The following is a 17,640-nucleotide window of genomic DNA, read 5'->3' on the forward strand; positions in this document are numbered from 1 at the left end:
GAAGGCACTAAATGCGATTGCGAAATTTTAATGTCAACATTTCATTATAGGTCAGTTGTACATGAACCAGATAAAGGTGTACACTGGTCCATGTGTACATACACCCGGTTAAAGTATACACGAACCGCTTACATGTACGCATAGCCTGTCATTTGATCGATGACGTAATCTGTATCTGACAAGTCAATTTATCACAGAAGGGTTATCACGTGGTTGCTGATGTAAACAAAACAAAAAACATTTCACTGGGAACTTTAAGCTAAGCTAAGGGCCTATCTGCCATGTTGGGTTATAGAGGGCTTAACCGACTATAGGGGGCCCCAATCTACCATTGAATTAGGGCCCCAATCTACCATTGACTTAGGGCCCCAATCTGCTATTGACTTAGGGGCCCAAATCTACCATTGACTTAGGGCCCCAATCTACCATTGACTTAGGGCCCCAATCTACCATTGACTTAGGGGCCCAAATCTACCATTGACTTAGGGCCCCAATCTACCATTGACTTAGGGGCCCAAATCTACCATTGACTTAGGGGCCCAAATCTACCATTGACTTAGGGGCCCAAATCTACCATTGACTTAGGGGCCTAATCTACCATTGACTTAGGGGGCCCAATCTACCATTGACTTCGGGGCCCAAATCTACCATTGACATAAAATACACTGAGATTCAAAGAATTCTACACTTGGAACATGTAGCTTAAGACAGCAGCTAATTTTAAGCTTAATCTAATAATTAGAGAAATTAAAGCGACTGGCCCAATTACTGTCGCTACAATAAATTAGCTAGCCGAGGTCTGGGTGGTGACTAAACAGCCGAGAGATGACCTTTTGGTCTGAGACTGACCAACTACATCCAAAACATCACAGTGAAGGTTAATCAAATAAAGGTGGATATAGGTCTAATGGACACACTCAAAACATGCAGGTTAATTAGTGACAGCAATTATCAAAGTAAAATTATGCCAGTCAATTAGTTAAAAGACTGTTGAATAATACAGGTAAAATTGTGACATTTGTTATATGTAAAAAAAAAAATGTTGTGACATCAATTGCCGCCAAGTTTGTCGCCTCTGTAAAGTTTAGTTCTAGTTGTCGCTCCTGTAAAGTTTAGTTCTAGTTGTCGCCCCTGTAAAGTTTAGTTCTAGTTGTCGCCCCTGTAAAGTTTAGTCCTAGTTGTCGCCCCCGTAAAGTTTAGTCCTGGTTGTCGCCCTTGTAAAGTTTCTTGAGGTACGAGGTTCCGATCCAGCCGTTGCCCTGATGCTCCCCGCCCCCCTCCACAGGCTTCCTCTCCTCCTCCTCCTTCTCCCCCACCTCGTCGTTGCTGTACACGTCATCATCGTCCTTGACCCTGGTCCTTTCCTGAAGGTCAGTGAGTTTGTCAAGGATCTGACCTTGAGTTGTGGCCAGCATGGCTATCAGGGACTGGGTCTGGCTGACCTGCTGACTCAGCTCAGTCAGGCCAACTGACGCCTCCTCTACCCGGCACCGGGCCACCCGCGTCGACCGCATGGCCCGGATGGCGTTGCTCAGACGCCACGAGTAGTAGGTCACCTTGACCTGACTCTTCTTCGTGTGCTCACGCGCGAGCTTGTTCCTCCAGCTGTAGACCTTGACCGCGTTCTTGATGACGTCAGCGGCGGCGTTCTTCCGCTTATGCTCCAGGTGTATGATGGACAGGTAGTTGTAGACGTAGCGCTCGGCCCGTGTCTGCTCCATCTTCTTGGCCACCACGGCCACCAGCAGGGCCGTCGAGCCCAGCCCCATCAGCCCCGTCACCACGGCGATGAAGCGGCCGCAGTGGGTGCGGGGGGTCAGGTCGCCGTAGCCGACGGTCAGGAAGGTGATGGCTGAGAGCCACATGGACTCTGAGAAGCTGTGAGCGTCGGTGATGCTGGTGTAGTAGAGCTCGCATGTCCGCATGGCCCACACGCTGACCGTGTACATGGAGATCATGCTGAACGCGATGACCTTGCCAGGGTGGTCGGCCATTGCGGCCTTGAAGACGAAGAAGAGGTCAATCTTGACATGACTGACGGCTGAGATGGTCTGGGTCGACTGGTCAGTCAGCAGGGAGGAGTGGACCACCAGGAACCGTCCTGGAGAGTAATGGCAGCATTAGCACATGACATTTGGAAGAATTAGCCCATGACATTTGGGAACATTGGCACATGACATTTGACAGCATTAGCACCTGACATTTGAAAGCATTAGCACCTGATATTTGGGAGCATTAGCACATGACATTTGGGAGCAATAGCACATGACATTTGGGAGCATTAGTACCTGACATTTGGGAGAATTAGCACCTGACATTTGGGAGCATCATCATCTAAACATAATCTAAACATCATCTGAACATCATCTAAAAATTATCTGAACATAATCTGAACATCATCTTGATGAATCAGTCTAAGATGTCAAACTTACCGACGAGATAGAGACGAAACATCATGATGACGGACAGGATGCCATCAATGTGCACGCGCTCTACGTCACCAGCCACTGACGACATGTAGACCTTGACGTCACCAGGAAACGGGTGGACGGCGCAGACGAGAAGTTCGGTGAGCAGGCAGAACCAGGTGCTGGCAGACATCACGGCTGGGGGAGGGGACGTCATGTTTTAGTGAAACTTTAGGCGTCACAGTAAGGTGGAGTCAGGCGTCACAGTAGGGTGGAGTCAGGCGTCACAGTAGGGGGGAGTCAGGCGTCACAGTAGGGGGGAGTCAGGCGTCACAGTAGGGGGGAGTCAGGCGTCACAGTTGGGTGGAGTCAGGCGTCACAGTAGGGTGGAGTCAGGCGTCACAGTAGGGTGGAGTCAGGCGTCACAGTAGGGTGGAGTCAGGCGTCACAGTAGGGTGGAGTCAGGCGTCACAGTAGGGTGGAGTCAGGCGTCACAGTAGGGTGGAGTCAGGCGTCACAGTAGGGTGGAGTCAGGCGTCACAGTAGGGGGGAGTCAGGCGTCACAGTAGGGTGGAGTCAGGCGTCACAGTAGGGTGGAGTCAGGCGTCACAGTAGGGTGGAGTCAGGCGTCACAGTAGGGTGGAGTCAGGCGTCACAGTAGGGGGGAGTCAGGCGTCACAGTAGGGTGGAGTCAGGCGTCACAGTAGGGTGGAGTCAGGCGTCACAGTAGGGTGGAGTCAGGCGTCACAGTAGGGTGGAGTCAGGCGTCACAGTAGGGGGGAGTCAGGCGTCACAGAAGGGTGGAGTCAGGCGTCACAGTAATGAGCAAGGCCATGTCTAGAGGGGCTGTTATTGTGTTTAACTTTTGTCTATAGGGGCTGTTCTTGTGTCACAGTAAGGTGGAGTCAGGCGTCACAGTAGGGGGGAGTCAGGCGTCACAGTAGGGTGGAGTCAGGCGTCACAGTAGGGGGGAGTCAGGCGTCACAGTTGGGTGGAGTCAGGCGTCACAGTAGGGTGGAGTCAGGCGTCACAGTAGGGTGGAGTCAGGCGTCACAGTAGGGTGGAGTCAGGCGTCACAGTAGGGGGGAGTCAGGCGTCACAGTAGGGTGGAGTCAGGCGTCACAGTAGGGTGGAGTCAGGCGTCACAGTAGGGTGGAGTCAGGCGTCACAGTAGGGTGGAGTCAGGCGTCACAGTAGGGGGGAGTCAGGCGTCACAGAAGGGTGGAGTCAGGCGTCACAGTAATGAGCAAGGCCATGTCTAGAGGGGCTGTTATTGTGTTTAACTTTTGTCTATAGGGGCTGTTCTTGTGTTACATTAACTTTTGTCTATAGGGGCTGTTATTGTGTTACATTAACTTTTGTCTAGAGGGGCTGTTATTGTGTTACATTAACTTTTGTCTATAGGGGCTGTTATTGTGTTACATTAACTTTTGTCTATAGGGGCTGTTATTGTGTAATGTGTTACATTAACTTTTGTCTATAGGGGCTGTTATTGTGTTACATTAACTTTTGTCTATAGGGGCTGTTATTGTGTTACATTAACTTTTGTCTATAGGGGCTGTTATTGTGTTACATTAACTTTTGTCTATAGGGGCTGTTATTGTGTATTGTGTTACATTAACTTTTGTCTATAGGGGCTGTTATTGTGTTACATTAACTTTTGTCTATAGGGGCTGTTATTGTGTAATGTGTTACATTAACTTTTGTCTATAGGGGCTGTTATTGTGTTACATTAACTTTTGTCTATAGGGGCTGTTATTGTGTAATGTGTTACATTAACTTTTGTCTAGAGGGGCTGTTATTGTGTTACATTAACTTTTGTCTATAGGGGCTGTTCTTGTGTTACATTAACGTTTGTCTATAACATGGGCTGTTATTGTGTTACATTAACTTTTGTCTATAGGGGCTGTTATTGTGTTACATTAACTTTTGTCTATAGGGGCTGTTATTGTGTTACATGTCATCTTGACCTATACAGCAATTAACTGATGAAATTATCGACCACTTGTCCGACTTTAATTACGTCGGCCAATAATGAACTCACGAGGTAAGTAATCAAACTAAAAATAGAGATGAGCTCATCGAGGGTAATGTTCTCTGTTACCTCCAGGGTCACGGTGACATGGGTCAAATACTTAAGACCCCCTCCTGCCTCGGTATAGGCTCATTGTGACATTTGTCACCCCCTTCACCCCCCCCCCCCCCCACGTTCCGCTACACTGAGGGACTCACATCCCCCCTACCACCCCCCACCCCCTGTACTTACCCAGAGGGTCATCCACTTTAGCGTCCAGCATCTTGATCTCTGCCCCCGTATGGTAGTAGAGGCATATGCCCACCAGCAGAATGCCCGTACTTATTGAGACGAAGAGCTTCAGCATGACAGACACCATCGAATCTTTCTCTGGTGAAATATTGGTAGGTGAGTTGGTCATACAACATTTGTTGGTCATACATTTGTTGGTCATACATTTGTTGGTCATACAACTTTTGTTGGTCATACAACACTTGTAGGTCATACAAAATTTGTAGGTCATACAAAATGTGTAGGTCATACAAATTTTGTTGGTCATACAACTTTTGTTGGTCATACATTTGTTGGTCATACATTTGTTGGTCATACTACATGTGTTGGTCATACAAATTTTGTTGATCATACATTTGTTGGTCATACATTTGTTGGTCATACAACATTTGTTGGTCATACAACTTTTGTTGGTCATACAACTTTTGCAGGACATAAAATTCGCTTTAATCTTAAACATAAATATTTTTTGTTATACAAAAAAACAACTTTAGTTGCTAACTGAATATAATCGATACATTAAAAACGAAGTTTATGATTAACATTTGATCCCCATTAAATTAGTAACATTTAATCGATCAAAGGGGATCAGTTTTTACACCTAATTAATTAGCATAATTCGATGGGCTGTGACCTCTCCAGGTGATGCCATATTTGGCCCAAGCTGTGACACGACACACATCACTGAACTCTAATTAGGACAAGTTGTTAATTAATTAAAAACACCTGTCTGATACAGGGCGATAACATGATGTTGACACAATCTTCACAATCATTGATTGTTGCCTTCATCTCAATGTTTTGATCAACACGATTCGTTCGAACGTTTCAAATTACAAAAGTATATGTTTTAAATTGTTAGAATTCATGTTTTAAATTGTTCTACACAATATACAAGGTATATATATATATATATATATATATATATATATATATATATATATATATATACATATCTGTTAGCTGGTACTGTATTGTTGATTCTTAAGTAAGCAGGTTGGCTGGGGATTTTAATTGGTTGTTACATTTTACTTTTTTTTTGGTAGTTGTATTGTTATTGTGTTTGGTAGTAGCTGGCTTGAGTAATGTTTCCCCCACCCCCAGACCACAAGATGGCGCCCGGTTCTCACGGCGCGGGGGTCTGCCATGGTGGCACCAGGTAATTTATGAGCGTTCGCAGTCGTGGACTGCGGCCGTAGATCAGCTTGACCGGACCATAGGTGTGGGCATGTTTGTGTGTTTCCATTTAATGTATATAGTATATAAAGTATATAGAGTGATGATATTGTTATATGTTCTGATTGTTGTAACACTGTAATCTATTGTATCGTCCGTAATATGTAATAAAGGTATGGGTTCACACGTTTCATTTATAGTTTAATATTGGTGTTGTTTAGATGTGCAAATTAGTTTTCCTCAGGTCTGGTAAACCTCCTTGACCAACAAGGATGCACGGATGTGAGAGAAAAAAACCATCACCATATCTCTCTTCATCGGTAACTCAACCCCCACCTTACATATAGATATTCATATGTATATATATATATATATATATATATATATATATATATATATATATATATATATATATATATATATATATATATATATATATATATATATAAAATATAAAATAATATAAGGCGGAGTTTCTTCCCACATTAAAATAAAACCAGGTGAGACATGCAAGCGTCATGCAAAAAGTTTGTTACCTGCCGTTCTTGGGTCTTGTTGAAAAGAAGTTGAAAAAAAATCACGAGTTAGAAAATAGGTTATGGACACTGGTTAACGTGACACTGGTTAACGTGACACTAGGACTTACGTGTCACTAGGACTAATGTAACACTAGGACTAACGTGACAATATGACTAACGTGACACTAGGACTAACGTGATACTAGGACTAACGTGACACTAGGATTAACGTGACACTAGGACTAACGTGACACTAGGACTAACGTGACACTAGGACTAACGTGACACTAGGTCTAACGTGACACTAGGACTAACGTGAGACCAAACAATATATAGGAGATATCTTGGTTTCCTTCTAAAGCTTTAACTTTCAGTGCTGACGTCATCAACTTACCGGAAGCGTCAAGGTAATACAACTCATTTTCCGCCACCATCAGCACGATACCAATAACAGCAACAGCCAACATCAGGTCAACCAACCAGCGTCGTCTCTGTGGATAGAAGGATGGAGATGGTAGAGGTGGGATGGTAGAGGTGGGATGGTAGAGGTGGAATGGTAGAGGTGGAATGGTAGAGGTGGGATGGTAGAGGTGGGATAGTACAGGTGGGATGGTACAGGTGAGATGGTAGAGGTGGGATGGTACAGGTGGGATGGTAGAGGTGGAATGGTAGAGGTGGAATGGTAGAGGTGGGATGGTAGAGGTGGGATAGTACAGGTGGGATGGTACAGGTGAGATGGTAGAGGTGGGATGGTACAGGTGGGATGGTAGAGGTGGAATTGTAGAGGTGGAATGGTAGAGGTGGGATGGTAGAGGTGGGATGGTACAGATGAGATGGTAGAGGTGGGATGGTACAGGTGGGATGGTAGAGGTGGGATGGTACAGGTCAGACGGTAGAGGTGGGATTGTACAGGTGGGATGGTACAGGTGAGATGGTACAGGTGGGATGGTACAGGTGGGATGGTACAGGTAGGATGGTACAGGTGGGATGGTACAGGTGGGATGGTACAGGTGGGATGGTACATGTGGGATGGTACAGGTAGGATATAACAGGTGGAATGGTAGAGGTGGGATGGTAGAGGTAGGATGGTAGAGGTGGGATGGTAGAGGTGGGATGGTACAGGTGGGATGGTAGAGGTGGGATGGTAGAGGTGGGATGGTAGAGGTGGGATGGTAGAGGTGGGATGGTAGAGGTGGGATGGTAGAGGTCAGATGGTACAGGTGGGATGGTGAGTTTAGAGGCAGGTGTCGGTTAACACTGAACTGCTAAACTTTCCCCCAACCTCCACCCCCCCCCCCAATCTTCATCTCCCTCCCCTACTTCTTTTTCTCAGCCACCCCCAACCCCGCTCCCCCCCCCCCCCCTAAAGAACCACGACAGGCGTGCCGGTATGTTCCACTGATTATCAATGGCGTCCTAAATTTAATCCCGTGGCTATTTATAGAACACAATAGATGACACAAATGACAGGCGTAGAGCGTGACGTCACACTCACTGCTGATATCTGCAGCTTGTTTAAAATTGAGCGAGCGACGTCACCCCCCCCCCCCCCCCCCCCCCCCCAGGACTTACCAACAAAAGATGTTTCCTGTGCTCTATCCGGGCTCCCAGCTTCTTGGTGAACATGGCTCTGGGCTCGGGGCTCCTGTCCGGCACCAGTGTCAGGTCCACGTACTGTGACGTCACTGGCCTGTTCCTGTCGGGGACCAATGGGATGGTTTGTTCTCTCACCACGTGACTGCCATCAAAGTTCATCTTCCTGCATCACACGCGCAAAACAGAAGCGTAAGGCATAATACATCAGAGTATATACACCATCTAACACACACCATCTGACACACACCATCTGACATCTGACACACACCATCTGACACACACCATCTGACACACCATCTGACACACCATCTGACACACACCATCTGACACACACCATCTGACATCTGACACACACCATCTGACATCTGACACACACCATCTGACACACACCATCTGACACACACCATCTGACACACCATCTGACACACACCATCTGACACACACCATCTGACACACCATCTGACACACCATCTGACACACACCATCTGACACACACCATCTGACATCTGACACACACCATCTGACACACACCATCTGACATCTGACACACACCATCTGACACACACCATCTGACATCTGACACACACCATCTGACACACACCATTTGACATCTGACACACACCATCTGACACACACCATCTGACATCTGACACACACCATCTGACACACACCATCTGACACACCATCTGACACACACCATCTGACACACACCATCTGACACACCATCTGACACACACCATCTGACACACCATCTGACACACACCATCTGACACACACCATCTGACACACCATCTGACACACACCATCTGACACACACCATCTGACATCTGACACACACCATCTGACACACACCATCTGACACACCATCTGACACACACCATCTGACACACCATCTGACACACACCATCTGACACACCATCTGACACACACCATCTGACACACCATCTGACACACCATCTGACACACACCATCTGACACACCATCTGACACACACCATCTGACACACACCATCTGACACACACCATCTGACACACACCATCTGACACACACCATCTGACACACACCATCTGACACACTCATATGTAACCATTAACCTTTAGCCAGTAAGCAGCCCCCCCACCCCAGAAACCGGATGCCCCCCCCCACCCCCTCAGACACCGGTTGCCCCCCCCCCCCCCACCACCACACCATGCAGCCAATGAGCAGCGTCAGATGACACCGCTCAACATGGGCAACATTATATGTCCTACAAAATACGTCCTCATATTAATGTCCTACAACATATGTCCTCATATTAATGTCCTACAACATACGTCCTTATATTAATGTCCTACAACATATGTCCTTATATTAATGTCCTACAAAATACGTCCTTATATTAATGTCCTACAAAATACGTCCTTATATTAATGTCCTACAACATATGTCCTCATATTATTGTCCTACAACATATGTCCTCATATTAATGTCCTACAACATATGTCCTCATATTAATGTCCTACAACATATGTCCTCAAATTAATGTCCTACAACATATGTCCTTATATTAATGTCCCACCCCTTGTCCTATGTCTTCCATGTTCCTTGTACTACAATCCAACATTCATATTCTATTAAACTGTAACTAACTACTATCCTAACTATGTCGCAACCATGTCCTACTGATGTCCTATAAATGTCCTGCTAATGTCCTACTACTGTATGATATAAGTTATACTATTGTTGTAATATTCTTCTACTCATGTCTTACAAAATAGCAACTAATGTCTTACTATTGTCCTACTAATGTCTTATAAAAGCCTTATCATCTCAATAAATGACCTATTAATGTCCTGTGTATACCCTACAAATGTCATAATGTCCTACGACTACCCTACTCATGCCTTTCTTATGCTCAAAGTCCTATAAATGTTTTTGTAATATCCTATTAATGACCTACAAATATCCTACTAATGTCCCACTAATGTCCTACTATTGTCCTACAAATGTTCTATTAATGTCCTCCTTATGTCCTACTAACGTCCTATTAATGTCCTACTCATGTCCTACGATAAATATCTATCCCACCTGTTGACCGGAGTACAAGATAAGCGGACATCACGTGATCTTAAGGTCAAAAATTCTCCACTGACCTGAGAAGACACTTGCTGATGACGTAACGTAGGACGGCCAAAAGGACCATATCGATAGGTCCAGGTGTGCGTACAGGTGAGTGTACAGGTGAGCGTACACGTGCGTGTACACGTGAGTGTAGAGTACTAAGCCATTAGCACGGACGTGCTAGCACCCCAGCTGATCTACAATAGCTGGCTGACTAACGAGTCATTAGTAGTCACACCTGACCGTTTCACTCGCGTCATGGAACAGTACATCGCGCCGTAATTAGACCCAAGTTTGGATCTAATCAATTAGCTCATTCTATTAATAGATCTAAAACTAAGGGAAGTCACTCTCATCATAACAATAAAATAAAATACAGATGTAAGTTGTAACTAGTCCACTGTGATAGCTGAGGTATATATATATATATATATATATATATATATATATATATATATATATATATATATATATATATATATATATATATATATATATATATATATATATAAAGTTAGTTATCACCTGTATCCCAGTCTCCTAGTCTCAGTCAAATAGATGACCAATTGGACCTTCTTACGTGTACACAAATAGATGACCAACTGGACCTTTTGACGTGTACACAAATAGATGACCAACTGGACCTTCTGACGTGAACACAACCCTGTGGTGATGCGGCGCAATGACGTCAGCACGTAGATGCAGGGACACATGAGAGAGGGGGTGGGCCAGGGAACAAGTGACCCGTGGGGTGGTCCAGTGGCCCACATCGTCAGACCGACGAGGATAACGACATCAGATAACTTTATCTCACCACGTGACGTGAGACAGATATACTGACAGTTACACAGGGAGATAATGACATATTTGACAACTGTCATTACCAGTAGGTCTGACATCTAAATGTCATCGGCAACTGAGTGCTCATGTCAACTATATGTCACCCACGGTTAACTGTCACTGACAGCGAAACGCCACTGTCAACTAAAATGCTTATGTAAATTAAATGTCACTATCAACTAAAATGCATATGTAAATTAAACGTCACTACCAACAAAAAGCCACTATCAATAAAATGCCACTACCAACAAAATGCCACTATCAAAAAAATGGAACTAACAACAAAATGCCACTATCCACAAAATGCCACCAGTTCGTAAAGTTGTGATATCGTGTCAGTGTACCAACGTTCACCAGCATAGATGGGTACTTGTTAGGGCAGAGTTGGCTCTGGGACTTGCTATCAATATTTAGCCACGGTTGTAAACCCATAATATAAAGCCACTACTTTAAAACCCATAATATAAAGCCATGAATATGAAGTCATGATATAAACTCTTATTAAGCGATATTAGAAAGCCAAAATATTAACTCACTATATAAACCCATAATATAAAGCCATGATTATCAGCAGCTACAGTAAAGCCATGATATAAACCCACCATATAAAGCCATGATATACAGCAACCATATAAAGCCACCATATAAAGCCACTACATTATAGCCATAATATAAAGCCACCATATAAAGCCATGATATACAGCAACCATATAAAGCCACCATATAAAGCCACTACATTATAGCCATAATATAAAGCCACCATATAAAGCCATGATATACAGCAACCATATAAAGCCACCATATAAAGCCACTACATTATAGCCATAATATAAAGCCACTACAGTAAAGCCACTACAGTAAAGCCATAATATAAAGCCACTACAGTAAAGCCATAATATAAAGCCACTACAGTAAAGCCATAATATAAAGCCATAATATACAGCAACCATATAAACCCACCATATAAAGCCATGATATACAGCAACCATATAAAGCCACCATATAAAGCCACTACATTATAGCCATAATATAAAGCCACTACAGTAAAGCCATGACATAAAGCCACTACAGTAAAGCCATAATATAAACCCACCATATAAAGCCACCATATAAAGCCACTACAGTAAAGCCACTACAGTAAAGCCATAATATAAAGCCACTACAGTAAAGCCATAATATAAAGCCACTACAATAAAGCCACTACAGTAAAGCCATAATATAAAGCCATTAAGGCGGCAGAGATTGTTTCCCTACCTGAGACTGGAACATTTTAAGCAGCTTTCTGACAGTGCGGTAATCCATGGGATCAAGGATACAGCCGTAAAAAAACGGAGTCAAATGTAGCCGAGGTGAGCACTAGTTGAGTACTAGTCCGCTGGTGTAGGTGAGGGAATGCTCGCTCATGAATTGAACATGACTTTAATCGCACACCAGATGTTGCCACCTCCCCGCCCACTTAACGTCACCTCTGGTATAGGGCGCTCACTGGGTTAATGGTATAGGGCGCTCGCTGGGTTAATGGTGTAGGGCGCTCGTGGTGTCAATGGTATAGGGCGCTCGCTGGGTCACTGGTATAGGGCGCTCGCTGGGTTAATGGTATAGGGCGCTCACTGGGTTAATGGTGTAGGGCGCTCGCGGTGTCACTGGTATAGGGCGCTCACTGGGTTAATGGTGTAGGGCGCTGGCTGGGTCACTGGTATAGGGCGCTCACTGGGTTAATGGTGTAGGGCGTTCGCTGGGTTAATGGTGTAGGGCGTTCGCTGGGTTAATGGTGTAGGGCGCTCACTGGGTTAATGGTGTAGGGCGCTCGCGGTGTCACTGGTATAGGGCGCTCACTGGGTTAATGGTGTAGGGCGTTCGCTGGGTTAATGGTGTAGGGCGTTCGCTGGGTTAATGGTGTAGGGCGTTCGCTGGGTTAATGGTGTAGGGCGCTCACTGGGTTAATGGTGTAGGGCGCTCGCGGTGTCACTGGTATAGGGCGCTCGCTGGGTTAATGGTGTAGGGCGTTCGTTGGGTTAATGGTGTAGGGCGTTCGCGGTGTCACTGGTATAGGGCGCTCGCGATGTCAATGGTATAGGGCGCTCGCGATGTCAATGGTATAGGGCGCTTGCTGGGTCACTGGTATAGGGCGCACGCACAGTCACTGGTATAGGGCGCTCGCACAGTTACTGGTATAGGGCGCTCGCACAGTTACTGGTATGTCCCCAAATGTCCCCCATGTCTAAATGTCCAACACGTCCTAATGTCCTGCATATTTGTATTCACTTTACGACACATAGAACACGTGGCACATGTTTAGCTTGTTGCAACATTATGAAACTTGTTTTATCAGCGATCTTTGAATATATGTGCGATACTATTTACGCGGTATAACTATATACACGGTATAACTATATACACGGTATAACTATATACACGGTATAACTATATACACGGTATAACTATATACATGGTATAACTATATACACGGTACAACTATATACACGGTATAACTATATACACAGTATAACTATATACACGGTATAACTATATACACGGTATAACTATATACTCGGTACAACTATATACACGGTATAACTATATACACGGTATAACTATATACACGGTACAACTATATACACGGTATAACTATATACACGGTATAACTATATACACGGTATAACTATATACACGGTACAACTATATACACGGTATAACTATATACACGGTATAACTATATATACGGTATAACTATATACACGGTATAACTATATACACGGTATAACTATATGCACGGTATAACTATATGCACGGTATAACTATATACACGGTATAACTATATACACGGTATAACTATATACACGGTATAGCTCACGTACATCTTTTGGCAACTACTGATAAAAACGTTAGCTGTTGACAAAATGTTGGTATTTACGGTATTGTGGTTTATCGGTGATCAAGCCTTGAATTGTCAGTGACAGGTCAGTTAGTGACAGTTTGGTCAGTGACAGGTCAGTGACAGGTCAGTGACAGGTTAGTGACAGGTCAGTGACAGGTCAGTGAATGGTCAGTGACAGGTCAGTGACAGGTCAGTGAAAGGTCAGTGACAGGTCAGTGACAGGTCAGTGAAAGGTCAGTGACAGGTCAATAACAGGTCAGTGACAGGTCAGTTAGTGACATTCTGGTCAGTGACATGTCATGTTGTTCACTTGTCTGTCTCCCGCCATCCAGTAAACCTTACACGTGACAAGATGGACGTGACTCACTTTTGTCACATTGTCACATCCATGACCCCAGGTGGGGGGGGGGGGTCAGTTGTGACCAAAACGGAACTAAGACTTTTAGGTTAACAAACACGTGATCAAACGGGGGGGGGGGAGGTGGACACTGTTAAAAGTAAATATTTTCTATATAAATTCCATTTCGCCCGAAGAGATGCCAGGAAGAAACCAGAGTTTCTTCCAGGCATCTCTTCGGGGGGTCCGAAGCCCCCCGAATAATTTTTTACCGCCCCCCCCCCCCCCGAACGAAATGAAATTTATATAATTTATATAGAAAATATATACTTTTAACAGTGTCCGCCCCCCCGAAGAAAGTCTACCGCCCCCCCCCCGAAAATTTCAAGTGCCCCACCCCCCCCCCCCCCCCCGGAGAAAAAAGTCTGGAAGAAACACTGGAAGAAACTCTGCTCACGCCTTTCAATATAAATTGAATCAGTTGGTTACAAGTTAATAAAACGTTGAAGTCAGTCTAATCTAAGACGTTCAAGTGGTGAGGTTGGATAACAAACTGAAACTTTTACAATTAAATGAACGCCAGCGTGTGGTAGAGTGTTTGGTGGCACCCATCAGGCTGGTGGTGACGATTACAGGAAAAAAAGTCACAGGAAAAAAAGTCACAGGAAAAAAAGTCACGGGAAAAAATGTCACAGGAAAAAAAGTCACAGGAAAAAAAAGTCACAGGGAAAAAAGTCACAGGAAAAAAAGTCAAAGACACTCAATAAGTTGGTGGTGACACTCAATACGTTGGTGGTGACACTCAATAAGTTGGTGGTGACACTCAATAAGTTGGTGGTGACACTCAATAAGTTGGTGGTACCACTCAATAAGTTGGTGGTACCACTCAATACGTTGGTGGTGACACTCAATAAGTTGGTGGTGACACTCAATACGTTGGTGGTGACACTCAATACGTTGGTGGTGACACTCAATACGTTGGTGGTGACACTCAATACGTTGGTGGTGACACTCAATACGTTGGTGGTGACACTCAATACGTTGGTGGTGACACTCAATACGTTGGTGGTGACACTCAATAAGTTGGTGGTGACACTCAATACGTTGGTGGTGACACTCAATACGTTGGTGATGACACTCAATACGTTGGTGGTGACACTCAATAGGTTGGTGGTGACACTCAATACGTTGGTGGTGACACTCAATAAGTTGGTGGTGACACTCAATAAGTTGGTGGTGACACTCAATACGTTGGTGGTGACACTCAATAAGTTGGTGGTGACACTCAATACGTTGGTGGTGACACTCAATAAGTTGGTGGTGACACTCAATACGTTGGTGGTGACACTCAATAAGTTGGTGGTGACACTCAATAAGTTGGTGGTGACACTCAATAAGTTGGTGGTGACACTCAATAAGTTGGTGGTGACACTCAATACGTTGGTGGTGACACTCAATAAGTTGGTGGTGACACTCAATAAGTTGGTGGTGACACTCAATAAGTTGGTGGTGACACTCAATAAGTTGGTGGTGACACTCAATAAGTTGGTGGTGACACTCAATAAGTTGGTGGTGACACTCAATAACTTGATGGTGACACTCAATAAGTTGGTGATGACACTCAATAAGTTGGTGGTGACACTCAATAAGTTGGTGGTGACACTCAATAAGTTGGTGGTGACACTCAATAAGTTGGTGGTGACACTCAATAAGTTGGTGGTGACACTCAATAAGTTGGTGGTGACACTCAATAAGTTGGTGGTGACACTCAATAAGTTGGTGGTGACACTCAATAAGTTGGTGGTGACACTCAATAAGTTGGTGGTGACACTCAATAAGTTGGTGGTGACACTCAATAAGTTGGTGGTGACACTCAATAAGTTGGTGGTGACACTCAATAAGTTGGTGGTGACACTCAATAAGTTGGTGGTGACACTCAATAAGTTGGTGGTGACACTCAATAAGTTGGTGGTGACACTCAATAAGTTGGTGGTGACACTTAATAAGTTGATGGTGACACTCAATAAGTTGGTGGTGACACTCAATAAGTTGGTGGTGACACTCAATAAGTTGGTGGTGACACTCAATAAGTTGGTGGTGACACTCAATAAGTTGGTGGTGACACTCAATAAGTTGGTGGTGACACTCAATAAGTTGGTGGTGACACTCAATAAGTTGGTGGTGACACTCAATAAGTTGGTGGTGACACTCAATAAGTTGGTGGTGACACTCAATAAGTTGGTGGTGACACTCAATAAGTTGGTGGTGACACTCAATAAGTTGGTGGTGACACTCAATAAGTTGGTGGTGACACTCAATAAGTTGGTGGTGACACTCAATAAGTTGGTGGTGACACTCAATAAGTTGGTGGTGACACTCAATAAGTTGGTGGTGACACTCAATAAGTTGATGGTGACGTTACAGAGAGGTGACTTTAGGATACCGGATGAGCAGAAAGTTACAGTAACTTTCTTACTACAATTAACGCTCAAACTTTCAGCGTGAGGTGAACTACGGTAGAGTTGTCACTAACTAGTGTGTGCTTGCGAAATCACCTTTTTATGTGGGCTTTTTATTTCCCAAGAGCTTTGGTAACCGATTTTAGTTCAAATTATGACCCGGTCACATTGATTTTAAATTTTGATCTATACCGTCTGGTGGAGTGGGGGGGGGGTATGTGAAAACATCGATACAGTGATGTGTGTTGTGTGTTTGTTAGAAATGTGTTCATGTGTAGCTACTGCGTCAATGTGTTACTATTATGTCGATATGTTGTGTGTTTGTTAGAAATGTGTTCATGTGTAGCAACTGTGTCAATGTTTTGCTATTTTGTCGATGTATAGCTACTGTGTCGACGTGTTGTGTGTTGCTGTTATGTAGACGTGTTGTGGGTGATAAAAACTTACCGAAGTTTGAAAAATGCGGCCATGTTTTTCTTCGTGACGTCACCCTGTTTGGATCGTCCCATCATGCTTCACTCTCCAGGCGACGATTGGTCAGTTTTCAAAGATGGCCGCGTTACTGGCAGGAACACACTGACACGTCGTGGTGACTGACACACGGCCACACCTGACCGTCAGGCCGTATCCCAGTCAATTCACATCCGTGGCCGTCAAAGGTAACAACCCCCACCCCCACCCCCACCCCCACCCTCACCTCATCGATCTGAGCAGACGATATCGACCTGCGAATTATGGCCCTGTGGTCCACTGTAAACAATCTAGTGACGTAGATTGACAGGCAGAATGACGTCATACAACAGATGACAGCCATATTCTTGCAGACGATAACTCCAGGTTTTGTCAAACCCAGCAGACAACATGTACGCACCCCCCCCCCCTCCAGGGTCCGGCTGGTCACGGTCTGGTGAGTGTGGGAACCGGTTGATGGTCGTGGTGTGTAGGCCAGTGTGTGGTGTGCTTGAGAGGGGTGAGGGGTGCATGAGAGGGGTGAGGGGTGCATGAGAGGGGGTGAGGGGTGAG

The 17,640-nt window shown here is 44.7% G+C and overlaps 1 protein-coding gene across 4 annotated transcripts; it reads right to left on the reverse strand.

The window, feature by feature from the left end:
• Positions 1–13: 13 nt before the first annotated feature.
• On the reverse strand, positions 14–17,182 carry LOC131941399 (small conductance calcium-activated potassium channel protein 1). Of its 4 annotated transcripts, none has more exons than XM_059300645.1 (7): positions 17,065–17,182; positions 7,980–8,166; positions 6,802–6,898; positions 6,426–6,440; positions 4,675–4,812; positions 2,433–2,606; positions 14–2,101 (listed from the first exon to the last, which is right to left on the reverse strand). In XM_059300645.1, exons 1-7 carry the CDS (start codon positions 17,127–17,129, stop codon positions 1,197–1,199), a joined length of 1,581 nt encoding a protein of 526 aa, XP_059156628.1. In that variant the 5' UTR covers positions 17,130–17,182; the 3' UTR covers positions 14–1,196. The 4 variants fall into 4 exon arrangements, with proteins under 4 accessions (XP_059156628.1, XP_059156631.1, XP_059156630.1 ...); XM_059300648.1 differs by lacking the exon at positions 17,065–17,182 and adding an exon at positions 12,198–12,359; XM_059300647.1 differs by lacking the exon at positions 17,065–17,182 and adding an exon at positions 10,136–10,387.
• Positions 17,183–17,640: the final 458 nt, after the last annotated feature.

Source organism: Physella acuta, unplaced genomic scaffold, assembly GCF_028476545.2.
Source record: "Physella acuta isolate Inbredline_101_S28 unplaced genomic scaffold, ASM2847654v3 ptg000360l, whole genome shotgun sequence".
In the NCBI taxonomy this organism is placed as follows: Eukaryota; Metazoa; Mollusca; class Gastropoda; family Physidae; genus Physella; species Physella acuta.